This window comes from Carassius gibelio, chromosome A12 (assembly GCF_023724105.1).
Source record: "Carassius gibelio isolate Cgi1373 ecotype wild population from Czech Republic chromosome A12, carGib1.2-hapl.c, whole genome shotgun sequence".
NCBI classification, from domain to species: Eukaryota; Metazoa; Chordata; class Actinopteri; order Cypriniformes; family Cyprinidae; genus Carassius; species Carassius gibelio.
Window position 1 is genome coordinate 7,620,431 of NC_068382.1, and position 14,966 is coordinate 7,635,396.

The 14,966-nt window shown below is 36.2% G+C and overlaps 2 protein-coding genes across 2 annotated transcripts; one reads left to right on the forward strand and one right to left on the reverse strand.

Moving 5' to 3' along the window:
* Nucleotides 1-3,299: 3,299 nt before the first annotated feature.
* On the forward strand, nt 3,300-4,904 carry LOC128025025 (retinol-binding protein 4-B). Its single transcript, XM_052610986.1, has 6 exons — nt 3,300-3,431; nt 3,523-3,675; nt 3,759-3,895; nt 3,990-4,096; nt 4,420-4,632; nt 4,723-4,904. The coding sequence occupies exons 2-6, from the start codon at nt 3,541-3,543 to the stop codon at nt 4,740-4,742; spliced, it is 612 nt and encodes a 203-aa protein (XP_052466946.1). The 5' UTR covers nt 3,300-3,431; nt 3,523-3,540; the 3' UTR covers nt 4,743-4,904.
* A 3,590-nt stretch (nt 4,905-8,494) lies between these two features.
* Nucleotides 8,495-14,501, reverse strand: LOC128025026 (centrosomal protein of 55 kDa). Its single transcript, XM_052610987.1, has 9 exons — nt 14,352-14,501; nt 13,980-14,179; nt 13,095-13,355; nt 11,841-11,885; nt 11,603-11,753; nt 11,270-11,520; nt 9,828-9,899; nt 9,217-9,342; nt 8,495-9,127 (listed from the first exon to the last, which is right to left on the reverse strand). Exons 2-9 carry the CDS (start codon nt 14,163-14,165, stop codon nt 8,918-8,920), a joined length of 1,302 nt encoding a protein of 433 aa, XP_052466947.1. The 5' UTR covers nt 14,166-14,179; nt 14,352-14,501; the 3' UTR covers nt 8,495-8,917.
* Between the last annotated feature and the right edge of the window lie 465 nt (nt 14,502-14,966).

Sequence of the window (14,966 nt, forward strand, 5' to 3'; positions counted from 1 at the left end):
TTTTTTTTTTTAGCATTATTGGACTTTCTGGCTCTACAAAAGATGCTGGACACCCAGGATCTATTTCCAGTGATAGGATTAGACCTGATCTGTCAGTTTGCCAGACATAATGTCAGACATACAGAATGTAAAAAAAAAAAAAGGACTAGCATCAAATGTATCTGGCTTTGTGAATCCAGGATTAAGTAAAAGTGATTATGAGGATATCCTCTCTTGAAGGGAGAGAGAGTCTGGCATGGCACTTCAGAGTGCTTGCACATTTAATTTCACAGTGAGGAGCTGACAGACACAGCAATGCTAAATTTACCAAGCTCACTATTCATTTAATTGGAGGTTGATGGATAAAATATCACACACACAATGTTTTAAATAGCCAACTGTGTATGCAGGGTCTGATACTACGGAGCCCCGCACATGACATGCAAGAAAAAATAAATAAATTGTGTGCAAGATTTACTAATTCGTTCCCTCAATGTACTAAAATGTGCGCATGATTTAGTAAATTAAGGGAATTAATTAGTAAATTGTGCGTACAATTTATAAATCGAATTAAAGAAATAGTAAATCCAGGGAACGCAATAGTAAACGTGTGCATGGTTAAGTACATTGAGGGAACAAATAAGTAAATCGTGCACACGATTTAGCCTAATATTTTTTTCCTGCATGTCATGTGCGGGGCTCCGTATGATACACCTGTAAACAAAAACAAACAAGTATGTTTTGTATTTTTTAAAGGACTTTAAGCAGACAAGTACATAGAGAAGGATTTGGAGATATTAATAAGCTTATTTTGAGATATCTTTGCCTCAGGCTTGCAGTAAGTAAGACCTTAAATTGTTGACATGTATGTGTGCAGATACATGCAAGACAACATCAGCAGTCCATCAGCATCACCTAGTTTTCTGATATTTATCCGCTCATTCCCAGACAAACAACCAAAAACAATCTCCATTTGTGTGTCAAGGATTGTCTGCTGTACATCAGGCTAAAAGCAAGATCTCATGAGCTGAGAATAGGCTTAGTTAGCTTGATATCAAGATCTGGTTTACTTAACTTGTATTAGTAATGTTTCAAATAAAGCACTGGATGATTTACCAGTATTTGTTTGTACATAGATGTTTACTAAATGAATAAATAAATGCAGTGGTGAACTAATACGTACAAAAATTTGGTAATCTAAGTAAAATAATTTGAAAAATTTAAATATATGTTTTCTTTTTGTTATTATACTTTCAGCATCATCTTTAGTTTTCAGTGTCACATGATCCTTCAGAAATCATTCTGATATGCTGATTTGTTTTTATTATCAACTTCAAAAATAGTTGTGCTAATGAATATTTTTGCGAAAGCTGTTTCATTTTCTGTTTTGGGATTCTTTACTGAATAGAATTCTGGATGTATTTATAGAATACATTTTAATCAAAGGAGCAGAATTTAATTGAAAAAATATATATATATTTTAACATTATAAATATAGTTTTTGTCACTTTTGATCAATTTAATGCATCCTAATGAAAAGTATTAATTTATAAAAAATAAAAAACTCACAGACCTTAGACTTTTGAACATTTGTGCCATTTTGTTACAAGTTACATAATTGTTTTTCTTTTTTTTTCTTTTTTTTTCTTTCTTTCTTTAGAGCAGGGGTATTTAGGTTGAGTTGTCCCTTAACCACATAACTTACGTCAGAGCAACTGTTGGCTCCAAAAGAGTCCTGAAAAACTCGACAGAGGTTATATAAGAGACAGCAAATGTACATGTGTATGTGTTAACTGAACAAATAGTAGGCTAGAATGAGAATTGGACTTTAACTTGCACTTAGTTCTCTGTTATGAACACACACAAAACAAAATGCTTTCATTTGTATTCATTTTGTTACTTGCAAAAGAATGAAAACCAGCCTCAAACAGCAGTCAGTTATTTTATACAGATCGATGCATTTATTACAGATTTCTGCTCAATCAAAATCAGATACAGATAAAGTAGCACTGTAAGATTACATTTGTTTGAATGCATTATTGCAATAGCGATTGCGTGTCAGTGTCCTGTACCTATTTAAATCATGCTTTAACCCGAAGATATTCAGTAAAAGGAACAGACAAGCTCCTTGAGAATTAGCTGCTTCTCAAGCTCGGCTATTCCCATCATTATAACCTTCTGATTTGAGAGATCCATCTGTATCAAGTTATAGCTAAATATGTTTAGCATGTAAATTCTTGCCAAATATGCAGTTATATTACAGGCCGTTGGCATGAATTGTACTTGTGATGGAGCGGTGGTGGAGTGCTCTTGGAGTGAATGAAAACCACGATGCTCTAACTTTTAAAAAATCCACTCCACGCTCCAGTCAAAATCACAAAAGTGAAGCCTAAGGCAAAGAGATTTCAATAAATCCCAACCCTTCCTGTCCTGTAGCAAAGAATGCATGGAATTATTCCTCAGGGGTGTCTGATGCAATCTGTAGATGGTTGTACTGTTATAATTTTCTCTCAGATAGTTGCAATCATGTAAGACTTTAATAAAGTCATTGCTGCTGGGCTGTTGTGAAATGTCTGAACCTATTAAAGCTCTATTTCATGTTAATTTAGCCACTGTATCAAATAAATACCCAGGGTTGTTTGTTTTCTTCTAAAAGATTATAAAAGTAAGCAGATCTAGCAGTTTTGTATAGCATTTCTGTAGGAAGAAACACTATCCTTCCATGCAATATGAAATTCCTCTAGATTTGTTTCCTTCCAGCTGTGCTCCTTTTTTCTCCAGGCTTCTCTTTTTTTAGCGCGTGACTGTGCTCATTACACCATGGCATTGGACTGTTCTTAATCTTCTTTAAAAGCTAAGGAGCAACCGTGTCTAAAGTGCTAGAAAAGAGAGCTGATAGTTTCTGTTGCCACATAGACTTCTTCTGAGCTATCTTTAACCTCCATGGAAACTTTGCATTGTACATAAAGTTATTTATAGTATTAAAAGAGTTATTTATATTATTTAAATATTTTTAACACTAAGAAAAAATGGTTCTTTTAAGAACTGCTCACTGAAAGGTTCTTTGAAAAATGGTTCTTCTATACTATTGCTTTGAAAACCCCCTTTTGAAAAATTTTTCGGGTATATAAAACATTTTCTACATTCACCGAACAGAAATGTTCCCTCTTGAACAGGCTTCAGGAGTTGCAGTGTTTATGCTCTTGTGCAATTCAGCTTCAACCTAGAGAAAAACAATTTTGGTGTAGAGCAAAGGTCAACACTGCCGTGTTCCCTACATGAAACGCATCTGTTATGTAAAAACATTTGTCCAATGACAGAGATGGTGGAGACTGAATTTTGGGTCTTTGAGAGGGATTATGAAATAACCTCAGAAAAGCGTCCCTGTATAAAAGCACCTCACAGGAATCCAGCTGCAGCACTACAGATACACTTCAGATACTCTGATCAAGGTACGCACCTTGAGCATTAGGATTTGTTTAAAGGACAATGAAGTAATGCATTTTTTGGTCTTTTCATAAACTTTGTACTCATCTTTCACAGCTCAAGCACAGAAGCAGCATGCTCAGGCTCTGCATAGCTCTCTGTGTCCTGGCGACATGCTGGGCGCAGGACTATCTGGTGAGCAACAGCACTGTCCAACACGACTGTCTGGTGAGCAACATCACTGTCAAACAGGACTTTGACAGGATGAGGGTAAGTTTACCAGTATTTTTTTTTCAATCCATATGTTGATTTTTTAGCTTCCTTTCTCATACTTATCTCCACTGACATTGCAGTATCAAGGAACATGGTATGCCGTGGCCAAGAAAGACCCTGTTGGTCTTTTCCTTCTTGATAATATTGTCGCCAATTTCAAAGTGGAGGAGGATGGAACCATGACAGCCACCGCCACTGGTAGAGTCATCATTCTCAAGTGAGTTTAAATGGCATTTTATGCTGTTGTTGTGCAAAAATTGCACTTAGGCAATGGAAATGGTTCTATTTTCACCTGCTGTTTTACACTTCAGCAACTGGGAGATGTGCGCCAACATGTTTGGCACTTTTGAAGATACCATTGACCCCGCTAAGTTCAAGATGAAATACTGGGGAGCCGCAGCATATCTCCAGTCTGGATGTAAGTGTAGATTTATCATTATTTTTTTATTTTTATGATATATTATTATGTATATTGTTATATAAAAAGTTATATAATATAATAAAAATATAATCTATCAAAAAACTATGATTTTTTTTTATTTTTTTTATTATACTTAATTTTTTATAACATAAATTTTAATACATTTATTTAATATATAATACATTTTTTGACTCCTAAAATGTAATCGGCTTGTAAGCCTGGTTTCTTATTAAATCTAGTTTGTAAAATGTGAGTAAATGGTATGTTGGGTAAAACCTGACAGCTCATCTGCTCATGACCTGTGTCTGACCGTTCCACAGATGATGACCACTGGATCATTGACACAGACTATGATAACTACGCCATCCACTACTCCTGCAGAGAGCTCGATATGGATGGAACCTGCTTGGACGGTTATTCCTTCATCTTCTCCCGATATCGTGAGGGCCTCAGGCCTGAAGACCAGAGGATTGTGACTGAGAAGAAACAGGAGATCTGCTTCCTGGGCAAATACAGACGTGTTGCACACACTGGTAAGATGGTTGAGCCTCGTGAATTATAATTATTAGTTCACTCATAAGTTCTAAATTTGCTGATGTGTTTTTGTTTTTTTGACTGTGCAGGTTTCTGTGACACTGCCTAAACCACCGCTTCACAAAGAGCTTCTGAGGATGTAATCTGACATTATATATTTCTAACTGATATGTAAATACAGACAATATGCCTAATACTTTAAAAAGAGAATGCATAATAATTTTGCACTAAGCAAAGGAAGATGTTTAATAAAAAAAATGCATAAAAAGTGCATGGTTTAACCTTTTTTTTTTTCAAATAAACTTAAAAAAAATAACAATGAATTCAGTAATCAATGCTTGTAAACTCACTGTCGGCAAAGTTTTATCACAGGTTTGTTCGGACTCTACACTACAAACAGAACTGTGGTAAATCAGTGCTTTTTGTTTACAGAGCTGATAACAAAATTGTTGTGCAACTTGGACCATGATACAGAGTCATGATACAACTGGTGTCAGGACACTTATAGACCAGAATGAGCATGAGGAAATAATCACATTCATGTATTAGAAATAAAGTAAATAGGCTGAGATGCACATAAATCTTAATATATATACAGTACTGTGCAAAAGTCTTAGGTCACAAGTATTTTCACTAACAATCTTTTTAAGTAAGTTATTTTTATTTATTTTGCTGTAGCGTGTCTGTTGGAAATATCAGTTTACATTTCCAAACATTATTTTTGCTATTAATTGTAATAATTCAGTGAGATGTTTGTTTACACAGCCAGGGCTCCACTCAGAGATCTGATCTCACAATCATCAGTCTGTCTGGAATAACACGAAGAAACAGAACAAACTGAGACAGACTCCAAAATGCTTGATTTGCATTCTAATTAGAAATGTCACGACACATATGTTTTAGGAATTTTTTATGTTAAGATTTATATCACTATAAAATCACACTATAATATTAAATAGGTTAAACAAGTTAGAGAAAAATTACAGCAAATATAATGTATACTATAAATATAAATATGAAATCATATTTAAATATCATTACAAAATATATTATAGAATTGTAAAATTTAAATGTTTCATATAGATATAAAACACCCTCCACTAATATTGGCACCCTTGATAGATATGAGCAAAGGTGGCTATGAAAATAAATATGCATCGTTTATCCCTTTGATCTTTCATTCAAAAATGACACAAAATTCGAAACTATCATTGGAGTAAAATAATGGAAAGTGGGGGGAATCTTATTATGAAATAAATGTTTTTCTCTAGTTCACATGGGCCACAATTCTTGGCACCCAATTATTCCAATGTCATTTTCCCAAGATAACAGCTCTGAGTCTCCCCTATTATGCCTGACGAGTTTGGAGATCACCTGACAAGAGATCAGAGTCCATTTCCTTCATCCAGAATCTATCCAGCTCCATACTGGTGCTTCTTCTCTTCAGTTGACCTCACTTATTTTCTATAGGGTTCAGGTCAGGACATGGTCCCTTTGTGTGACACATTTTTGTGTTGATTTTGATGTTTCTATTGGATCAATGTCTTGACGATCCAACCAAAGCATATTAGAAGATTTCTAACAGAGGCAGTCTTGTTTAGATTTTTTTATCTGTTGGTATTTGATAGGATCCATGTTGCCAATATCTGAACAAGATGTGCAGGACCTCCAGCAGAACAACAGGCCCACAACATTAAAGACCCGACAATATATTTAACCGTGAGATTGGGCTACTTGGTTTTTGGATGAGTGAAGAGGACTTTTCTTGAAACTCTCCCAAACAACTTGTGGTGATGTAGGGGCTATCTGATATATACAGATGCTTTGCAATAAATTAGAATATAGAGGAAAAGTTAATTTCAGTAATTCAACTCAAATTGTGACACTCATGTATTAAATAAATTCAATGCACACAGTCTGAAGTAGTTTAAGTCTTTGGTTCTTTTAATTGTGATGATTTTGGCTCATACTTAACAAAAACCCACCAAATCTCAACAAATTAGAATATGATGACATGCCAATCAGCTTATCAACTCAAAACACCAGCAAAGGTTTCCTGAGCCTTCAGAATAGTCTCTGACAATCATCAACAATCTTCACAAGGAGTGTAAGTCACAAAAATGCATTGCCAATAAGCTGGCTGTTCACAGAGTGCTGTATCCAAGCATGTTAACAGAAAGTTGAGTGATACGAAAAAGTGTGGAAGAAAAAGATGCACAACCAACCGAGAGAACCGCAGCCTTATGAGGATTGTCAAGCAAACTGGATTCAAGAATTTTAGAGAACTTCACAAGAAATGGACTGAGGCTGGAGTTAAGGCATCAAGAGCCACCACACACAGACGTGTCGAGGAATTTGCTGAACCATAGACAACGTCAGAGGTTACTTATGGGCTAAGAAGAATAAGAACTGGACGGTTGCCCAGTAGTCCAAAGTAATTTTTTTTCAGATGAGAGCAAGTTTTGTATTTCATTTGGAAACCAAGGTCCTAGAGTCTGGAGGAAGGGTGGAGAAGCTCATAGCCCAAGTTGCTTGAAGTCCAGTGTTAAGTGTTAAGAGCACTTCATGCTTCTTTCTGCTGAGCAGCTTTCTGAAGATGCTGATTTCATTTTCCAGCAGGATTTGGCACATGCCAACACTGCCAAAAGCACCAAAAGTTGGTTAAATGACCATGGTGTTGGTGTGCTTGACTGGCCAGCAAACTCACCAGACCTGATCCCCATCGAGAATCTATGGGCTATTGTCAAGAGGAAGATGAGAAACAAGAGACCAGACAATGCAGATGAGCTGAAGGTCACGGTCAAAGAAACCTGTGATTCCAGACCATCTCAGCAGTGCCACAAACTGATCACCTCCATGCCACGCTGAATTGAGGCAGTAATTAAAGCAAAAGGATCCCCTACCAAGTATTGAGTACAGTAAATGAACACACTTTCCATATATATATAGGGCTTTCTAAGTCCCAAGACTCAACTAATCTTTGGCCACTCAAATTCTCCTCAGTATGCATTAGGACGACATAGGCACACATCTTCTTCCAGGCAGATTTGTAACATCTTAGTTAATTGGATCCTCTTAATTATTGCCCTAATGGTGGAAATGGAGATTTTCAATGCTTTAGAGCAATTTTCCTTCAGCTACTTTTTATTTTATGACGCACAGCAATCTTGTTCTGCACAGAACTATATTATTTGGTTTTACACTTTGTGATGGATGATTAAAGGAATTTGGACTTTGTGTTCCTCATACTTATAATCCTAATGATAATTTCATGCTCCTAGTCACCTCAGTGTGCTGAAAATAAGAAAATGTAAATATGAATGGGAATATATTTCAGAGATATTTGACTTAGGAGAATTTCTGGGGGCGTGGCCAACATGCATTGGAGAAAAACATTTATTTCTTCACTTTCAAATGTTTTACTTCAATGAATAGTTAGAATGTGAATTGTTTGAATGAAAGATCAAACAGATAAATGGTCGCCTTTGCTCATATTTACTAAGGATGCCAAAATTAGTGGAGGTTATGTAAATATGTTGACTGAAAGTTTAAATAACCGGAGTAGGATATTAGGAAGAATTCTACACATTTATTTGTACATCTTGTCCAGTTTTTCTTATATTTCTTACCTGGCAGTTAATGCATGGCACTTCCCTGGAATTAGACCCATTCTCCTCCAGCTACGGTGCTTCACCTAATCCCATCTTTAAATAGTTTAATGCAGGATTTACACACAGTCTATTTCAAGACAGATTTGGTTTGCAAAGTCAGGACTGATGGAAGCTAAAGAGTGGCTCCCAGACATCTGATCTAACACTTCAGAGGTACCACGAGGACACAAGGGGAAACTAGGAAACAAACCACAGTCTTTGTCCTTTATTCATATATACGTGGAGTGCACAGTTCAGTGAAAGACTCTGTAAATAATTTTACAACACTGATTGAAAAAAAAAAAAAGTTATATGCTAAATATAGTTTTTTTTAAATTGCACGTATAAAAAAAAAAAGAAAACTGCATATAAAAGATCAACCTTATCACCAAAAGAGAACTAAGAAAATAACATGTACATCTGAGTCCATAAATTAAAATATTTTTAAATTAACCCCACGTAAACTGATACTTTTGTAAAAAAAATTCAAAAGAATATTCCTTTTAAAAAATAAAAATCAAATTTGACACTATTCTTAAAAACAGTCATAAAATACTTGTGGATATAAAATACTGAAACAATTCTTTGCAATGGTGACTATAATAAAATCCTCCTACATCCTGAGATGTGTGTTTCAGCGGAAGCAGTAGTCGAGGTGGGCGAGCAGCTCTCGGTGCTGGCTGGTGCGGTAGGAAGCTCCACAGTTTGGACACTCCAGCAAACTCTCATCTAGTAAGTTATGGACTTTAGATGGAGACTTGGTTTGATCTTGAATAGTCAGTCTCTCAAAATCCATCCTGTTACAGGAGCTGGGCTCAGAGAAACAAGACTCTCTCTGCTGTTTCTGAGACACAAGGTCAAAAAAGGCACATTATTACACAAGAATATGACGGACACGTCAACGATCATTTCAGGACACATCTCAGAACTCACGGCAGACTCCAGGCGTGTAATCTGGTCTCTGGCTTTACGAAGCTCTTTCAAAACTTTATGCAGCTGGTGCTGTAGAGTCTGACGGTCCAGTTTTTCATTTTCAGATTCTCTGGCCGACAATTGGATCTAATGACAGTCAGTGGCATACAAAGGGTGTTAAAAACAAAATTATCTTTAAGGTTTTAGTTTAAAATAAAAAAAAATATTATTGTTTGTTTTTTTTTTCAGCAAAAACTTAAAAAACAGAAAGGAAAAAAAAGAAAAGGTCATGCAGTGTGGTTGACCATTAATAAAAATAATAATATTTCCTTATACAATAATAAATGCAATTGTATTTTTTTAATAAGTTGGTTGCACCATATGACCTTAATTTGGTGGACAACATTTTCAAATATTTATCATTTTTTTCACTTTTTTTAAGTATATTAATACTATGCTCAAAACAGATTACGGACTGAATTGCATCTTTTTTTTTCAGTCACACATACACACTATAAAAATAAAACAAAGTATATCATATCATTTAAGCCAGGAATGAAATCACGAAGCATGCTGGATGTTTCATTGACGGCTCTACTGTTAAAGCTGGTGTTGAAGGAGGATTCAGATACCTGTTGTTCCAAAATAGCCATTCTTTTCTGCTCCTCCTGCTGAGTCATCAGGGATTTCTGCAGTAGATTCACCTTTCAAAACAGAAAACTTTTAGCTTTTAAAATAGACTTTTATTTATTTCTTTTTTTGGAAGATATTGTTTATTCACAAATAAGTTGCTTCAAATTAAATGAGTAGTTATAAAACAATATATCAGACAGGGCTGTGTTTCCTGAAAACATTGTAGGCCAGAAAGTGATTCCAACAGAAAAAAAAGCTACACGCATCTACAATCAACTACAAAGACTACAAAGGCTGTCATATTTGTAAAACGGATAAACACAACTAATTATATTATACAAGATACAGCATGTTCTGAAGTAAACAAGTTCATATATTATACTAAACGATAACTTGTTATTATTCAGTGCAGAAAACTTGAAATACTGTTAAAGGTACAGTAGGTCATATCAGTATTGATTTGGCCTGAAATTGCCACTGACAAATTATTTTTTTGTTGTTGTTTGTTTTTACATAAAGCAAGACAGTTTTCCTTCTTAAAGAGATACTCCACCCAAAAATGGGTACCACCCTAAACTTGTAAAAGCTTTGTCTTCGGAACAGAATTTAAGATATTTTGGATGAAAACCAGGAGGCTTGTGACTGTCCCATAGACTGTAAGTAAGTTACACTGTCAAGGTCCAGAAAATTATGAAAGACAAACTCAGAATAGTCCATCTGCTATCAGTGGTTCAACCGTAACGTTAGGAAGCAACTGTCTCTCCTCACATTAGGGACGGGCGATATATATCGCATGCGATTGTCATGCACATTTCGTCAGTAAAGCCGGTTCCCTGGTAAATTGCCATCACCTGCTTTCAAATGGAGCGCCATTTAATAGACAGAGCAGTAGATGAATCGCCTTCGATAATGAACGCGATATTGCGTAGCTTGTCAGTGATCTACTGCTCTGTCTATTGAATGGCGCTCCATTTGAAAGAAGGTGATGGTGTTTTACCGCTAATCAGAGAACCGGCTTTACTGACGAAATGCGCGTGACAATGGCATGCGATATATCGCCCATCCCTACCCCACATTACTGTAGTGTTTTTATAAAGAATATGAGCTGAACGCAGGCAGCGTACGTTATATTGTGTCTTTCAAAATTGGTGCTACACTGACGCAGAGAGACACAGAAGAGATGAATTGTTGAATAAAGTCGTTTTTTTTTTTTCTTCTTCGTGAACAAAAAGTATTCTCGTCGCTTCGTAACGTTACAGTTGAACCCCTGATGGCAGATGGACTATTCTGACAATGCTTCTCCAAAATGCATTTTGGGGTGGAGTATCCCTTTAAGTAAATGCATCTTGCTTTCAAAAAATTTTGATTTTGTAACTGAAAATAAGACAAAAATACAAAAGTAAGAAATTTGCATTAAACAGAGAATGATTCCCATCTGTACCTGCATGAGTAGTTCGGCCACCCTCCTCCTCTCCTCCTCCAGCTCTCTCTGCAGTCGAGCGCTTCGCTCTGATGAACACTTCCTCTCCTCCTGCAGAGCCTCCTGCTCGCGCTTCCTCTCCTCCCGCGCCTGAGCCGCTTCCCTGCTCCTCTCCTCATACCTTCCTCTCAGATCCTCCAGTTCTGTCTGGATCTGGGTGACTCGGGCGCGTTCGGCCTCAAGTTCATGCTGAGCCACCTGCCCGGACAGACCTGAAGAGACAAGAAGAGAGAATCTTACTGGATTACACAGACCCTACATGGCCATTTGGAGTATTTTCTCTTCACATTTTACCATCTGAATTGGCTTCTTTGTGCTGTTGCTGGAGTGCTTGATTTGCTTCATTTAACTGCGTCTCTAACTCTTTGGTCCTGGCCAAAACGCCCTGAACGTAGGCCTCTCGCTGCTGGTCATACACAAGCCAGTTATGGTTCTTCTCCAGGGCCTGGGCTCAAAGACAGAGAGAGGAACGACAGACAACACATGAGTCTGGAAGAAAGCACTTCTCTGAACTCTAGAGATGTGAACTCACGTCTCGCAGCTGCTCCTGAAGCACCGCAAGCTCACCAGACGGCACCTGTCAGAGACCAATGACACATACAGGTCAAAAGAAACACATCAAACCATGGATACATTAAATAGCAAAGAAGCACAATGCATCTCATAAATGAGAAGTAGGAAAGATAAAACCGTTTAGATCTTATTAACATCTTAGTATCATGAGTATAAATTTAAGTAGCAATAAACTGTAATTCAAATATTACATTCTTTATAATATTATTTAATTATAAAGTATTCCCTCAGCACTAGTTAGGTGACTTCTGGCAGCAGGAAACTAGTTGATTGATGAAATAGTGCCATCTAGTGTGAACCTGACCACATCTTCATATACCTGGAAATATCCTTATGCTCAATGACAGAAAGTTACATAAGATCTGCTCATATTAATAAGCCCACAAGATGCACATAACAGAATTTAGAGAAGGCAAATCCAAGAATGTATGTGTGTGCATTTGCGTGTGTGTATAGATTAGGGTGTATAGATAGTGTGTAATATTACTCCAATTTAAAAGAACTGTTTTGTATTTTTAAATTATTAAAATATAATGTATTCCTGTGATGGAAAAGTTGATTCTGTGCTTAATTATTAATAATAGTTCTTATTATTATCAATGTTGCTTAATTTTCGTTTTTTTTTTTAGGAAACGTCACTGTTCTGTGATGAACAGAAATCTCAAAACAACAGTATTTATCTGAAATAGACTTTTTTTTGTAACTTGTATACAGTATGTACACTTGTTGTACAAAAATAAAATTATGTACATGTGTATGTATATACTAATATTTTCTTTAATTATACTTACACTGAACTTTTGAATGTTAGCAAATTATGGTTTCCACAAAAATATGAAGCAGCGCAACTCTTTTCAACATTGATCATGATAATATTTCTCAAGCAACAAATCAGCATATTAGAATAATTTCTGCAGGATCATTTGACACTGAAAACTGGAGTAATGATGCTGAAAATTCAGCTTTGCATCACAGGAATAAATCCCATTTTGAAATAAATTCAAATAGAAAACAGTTCTTTTAAACTGTAATAATATTTCAATATATTACTGTATTCTGGATGCAAATTAATGATTTTTTTAATATTTTAAAATGACAATTATTCCACCTTAAATTATTCCAATACATTGTAAGCTTAATATGCTTCACGGTACATTTGTAAATAAAATGAATGAAATCCACATGAAGCCGGTTCAGAAGTCGACTCCCCTACCTTTTGTTTCTCAAGCATGTCACATCTCTCAGAAACGGCACAGTACTTGTTTTTCAGGTCTTGGGTCTCCTTTGAGAGATCCTGGAGCTGTCTCTCTCTCTGTTCAGCCTCATGTTGTTTCTGCTGCAGCTGGCTGTGCAGTGAAGACACCACGTCTCCGTGATCGGCTCGCAGCTGCTGTCTGAGACCTGAGATCTCCTTCTCCTTCTCCAGCAGCTGCTGCGAGCTCCTCTCCCTCAGCGTCTCCAGAGACACGATCCTCTGCCACACCACAGAGTCGAAGAAATTAAAAATAGCTTTATAGTACTAAAACTGCTAGAAAACCCAAAACCAAAATTCTGAACAAGTTATGTTCCAAATATGAGGGTGATATCTCAAAAAATGAGCTTTCAATGAGATTTTATTGGGTGCAGTACCAAGCTTCTCCACTAGATGGCCAAACCCCATTAGTGACCATTTAAGGGCGCTTGCATTTCCATAAAATGGTTTGAGTGACCTGAAACATGTTTTTCCATACTTTTCTCAATATTTATGAAGTATACATCACAAGCAGACGTATTAAGGGTCAGTATGGCAGTATTTGATTTCAATTCAACCCAAATAAACATGCTATGAGAACCCTGGACTTGCGTTGTAGTTCAAAATGCATCAAAAAATGATAATCTATTGTTTTTCTACATATTCAAAACACTTTTAGACCTTTTTTTCTCAAAAAATACAATGGATGTTATCTTTTGAACACTCTCCATTCAAATGAACAAATATATTTTTTTACTGATGTTTCATGATTTCAGCTATGCATCACTATTTCAAAGTAAAGGTCAGTGACAGTTAACAGGCTAAACAAAGCCCCTTCAGATTATTGGTATGAGGGCATGACTTCACCTCCAGGAGCTTGGCTTTGTCTGAGTCTGGTTGTGTGTTTTGATGTCTCTTCGTGTCCTCTAGACTTTTCTTCAGCTGCTGGTTCTCTCTCTTCAGTCTCTCGATCTCCATCTCCACTGATTTTGAGCTGCTGCTTTTAAAGCCCAGTTTATTTGCGATAGTCTCCTTGGCCCCCTTCGCCGCCATGTCTGGACTGATGTCTGGGCATAAAAATATTTTTTTCTTTTTTTGAATAATGGTGCAAAACTCACCATTACAAAATCGAAACCAACTTTCATCTAAAAAGCACAGCACGGATATTACAAATAGTAAAAAGCGAAAGTCCTGTTTAAGAGTGTTATACAAATTAATCTAAATCAACGATTTACTTACGACAAGAATGCGTGCTTAATTGTAGGAAAAATATATCAGCATCAGTCTGTGGAAACGGTTCTGTTTCACTTCCGTGATAATGAAAACAAGTTTAAATACGGCGCGTCCTGCGTCATATCCGGGACTCGCGTAAAGACAGATTGCGCGCTGTCTATGGCTGAGATTCTGTAACGACTCGAGCGAGAAGAAATCTCTCGCAGGCAGGGTGTGATGATGCTGTCTAAAACTAATGTGTAATGTAAAACTTTGCATAATAATACAAATCTGTAATGTAATCGACAGTGAATATAAACATTAAAAGTAAACATATGCTACTAAATAAGACAACAATAACCCTGCATATGTGCGCTACCTGTCAAAAATGTGGAATAATTGTATACGTATGAATTTTATTTTATTTTTTGTCTCACCAAGGCTGCATTAATTTGATCAAAAACCAGTAATGTTGTAAAATATTGCAATTAAAAATAACTATACTATATATAACTCCAGTCACGTTTATTATTGCACATTTAGTCACATGATCCTTCAGAAATCATTCTGATTTGGTGCTCCAGAAACATTTCTTGAAAACATTTGTGCTAATGCATTCATTCATTCATTCATTCATTTATT

Excerpts from the sequence above, each read along its gene's own strand:
- LOC128025025 (XM_052610986.1), top strand. The coding sequence starts at position 3,541 with ATGCTCAGGCTCTGCATAGCTCTCTGTGTCCTGGCGACATGCTGGGCG. Across the intron at positions 3,896-3,989 it reads GGTAGAGTCATCATTCTCAA|CAACTGGGAGATGTGCGCCA; the intron begins GTGAGTTTAAAT and ends TTTACACTTCAG. Across the intron at positions 4,097-4,419 it reads AGCATATCTCCAGTCTGGAT|ATGATGACCACTGGATCATT; the intron begins GTAAGTGTAGAT and ends ACCGTTCCACAG.
- LOC128025026 (XM_052610987.1), bottom strand. The coding sequence starts at position 14,165 with ATGGCGGCGAAGGGGGCCAAGGAGACTATCGCAAATAAACTGGGCTTT. Across the intron at positions 13,356-13,979 it reads ACAAAGCCAAGCTCCTGGAG|AGGATCGTGTCTCTGGAGAC; the intron begins GTGAAGTCATGC and ends GTGGTGTGGCAG. Across the intron at positions 9,900-11,269 it reads TGGCCGAACTACTCATGCAG|GTGAATCTACTGCAGAAATC; the intron begins GTACAGATGGGA and ends CTGTTTTGAAAG.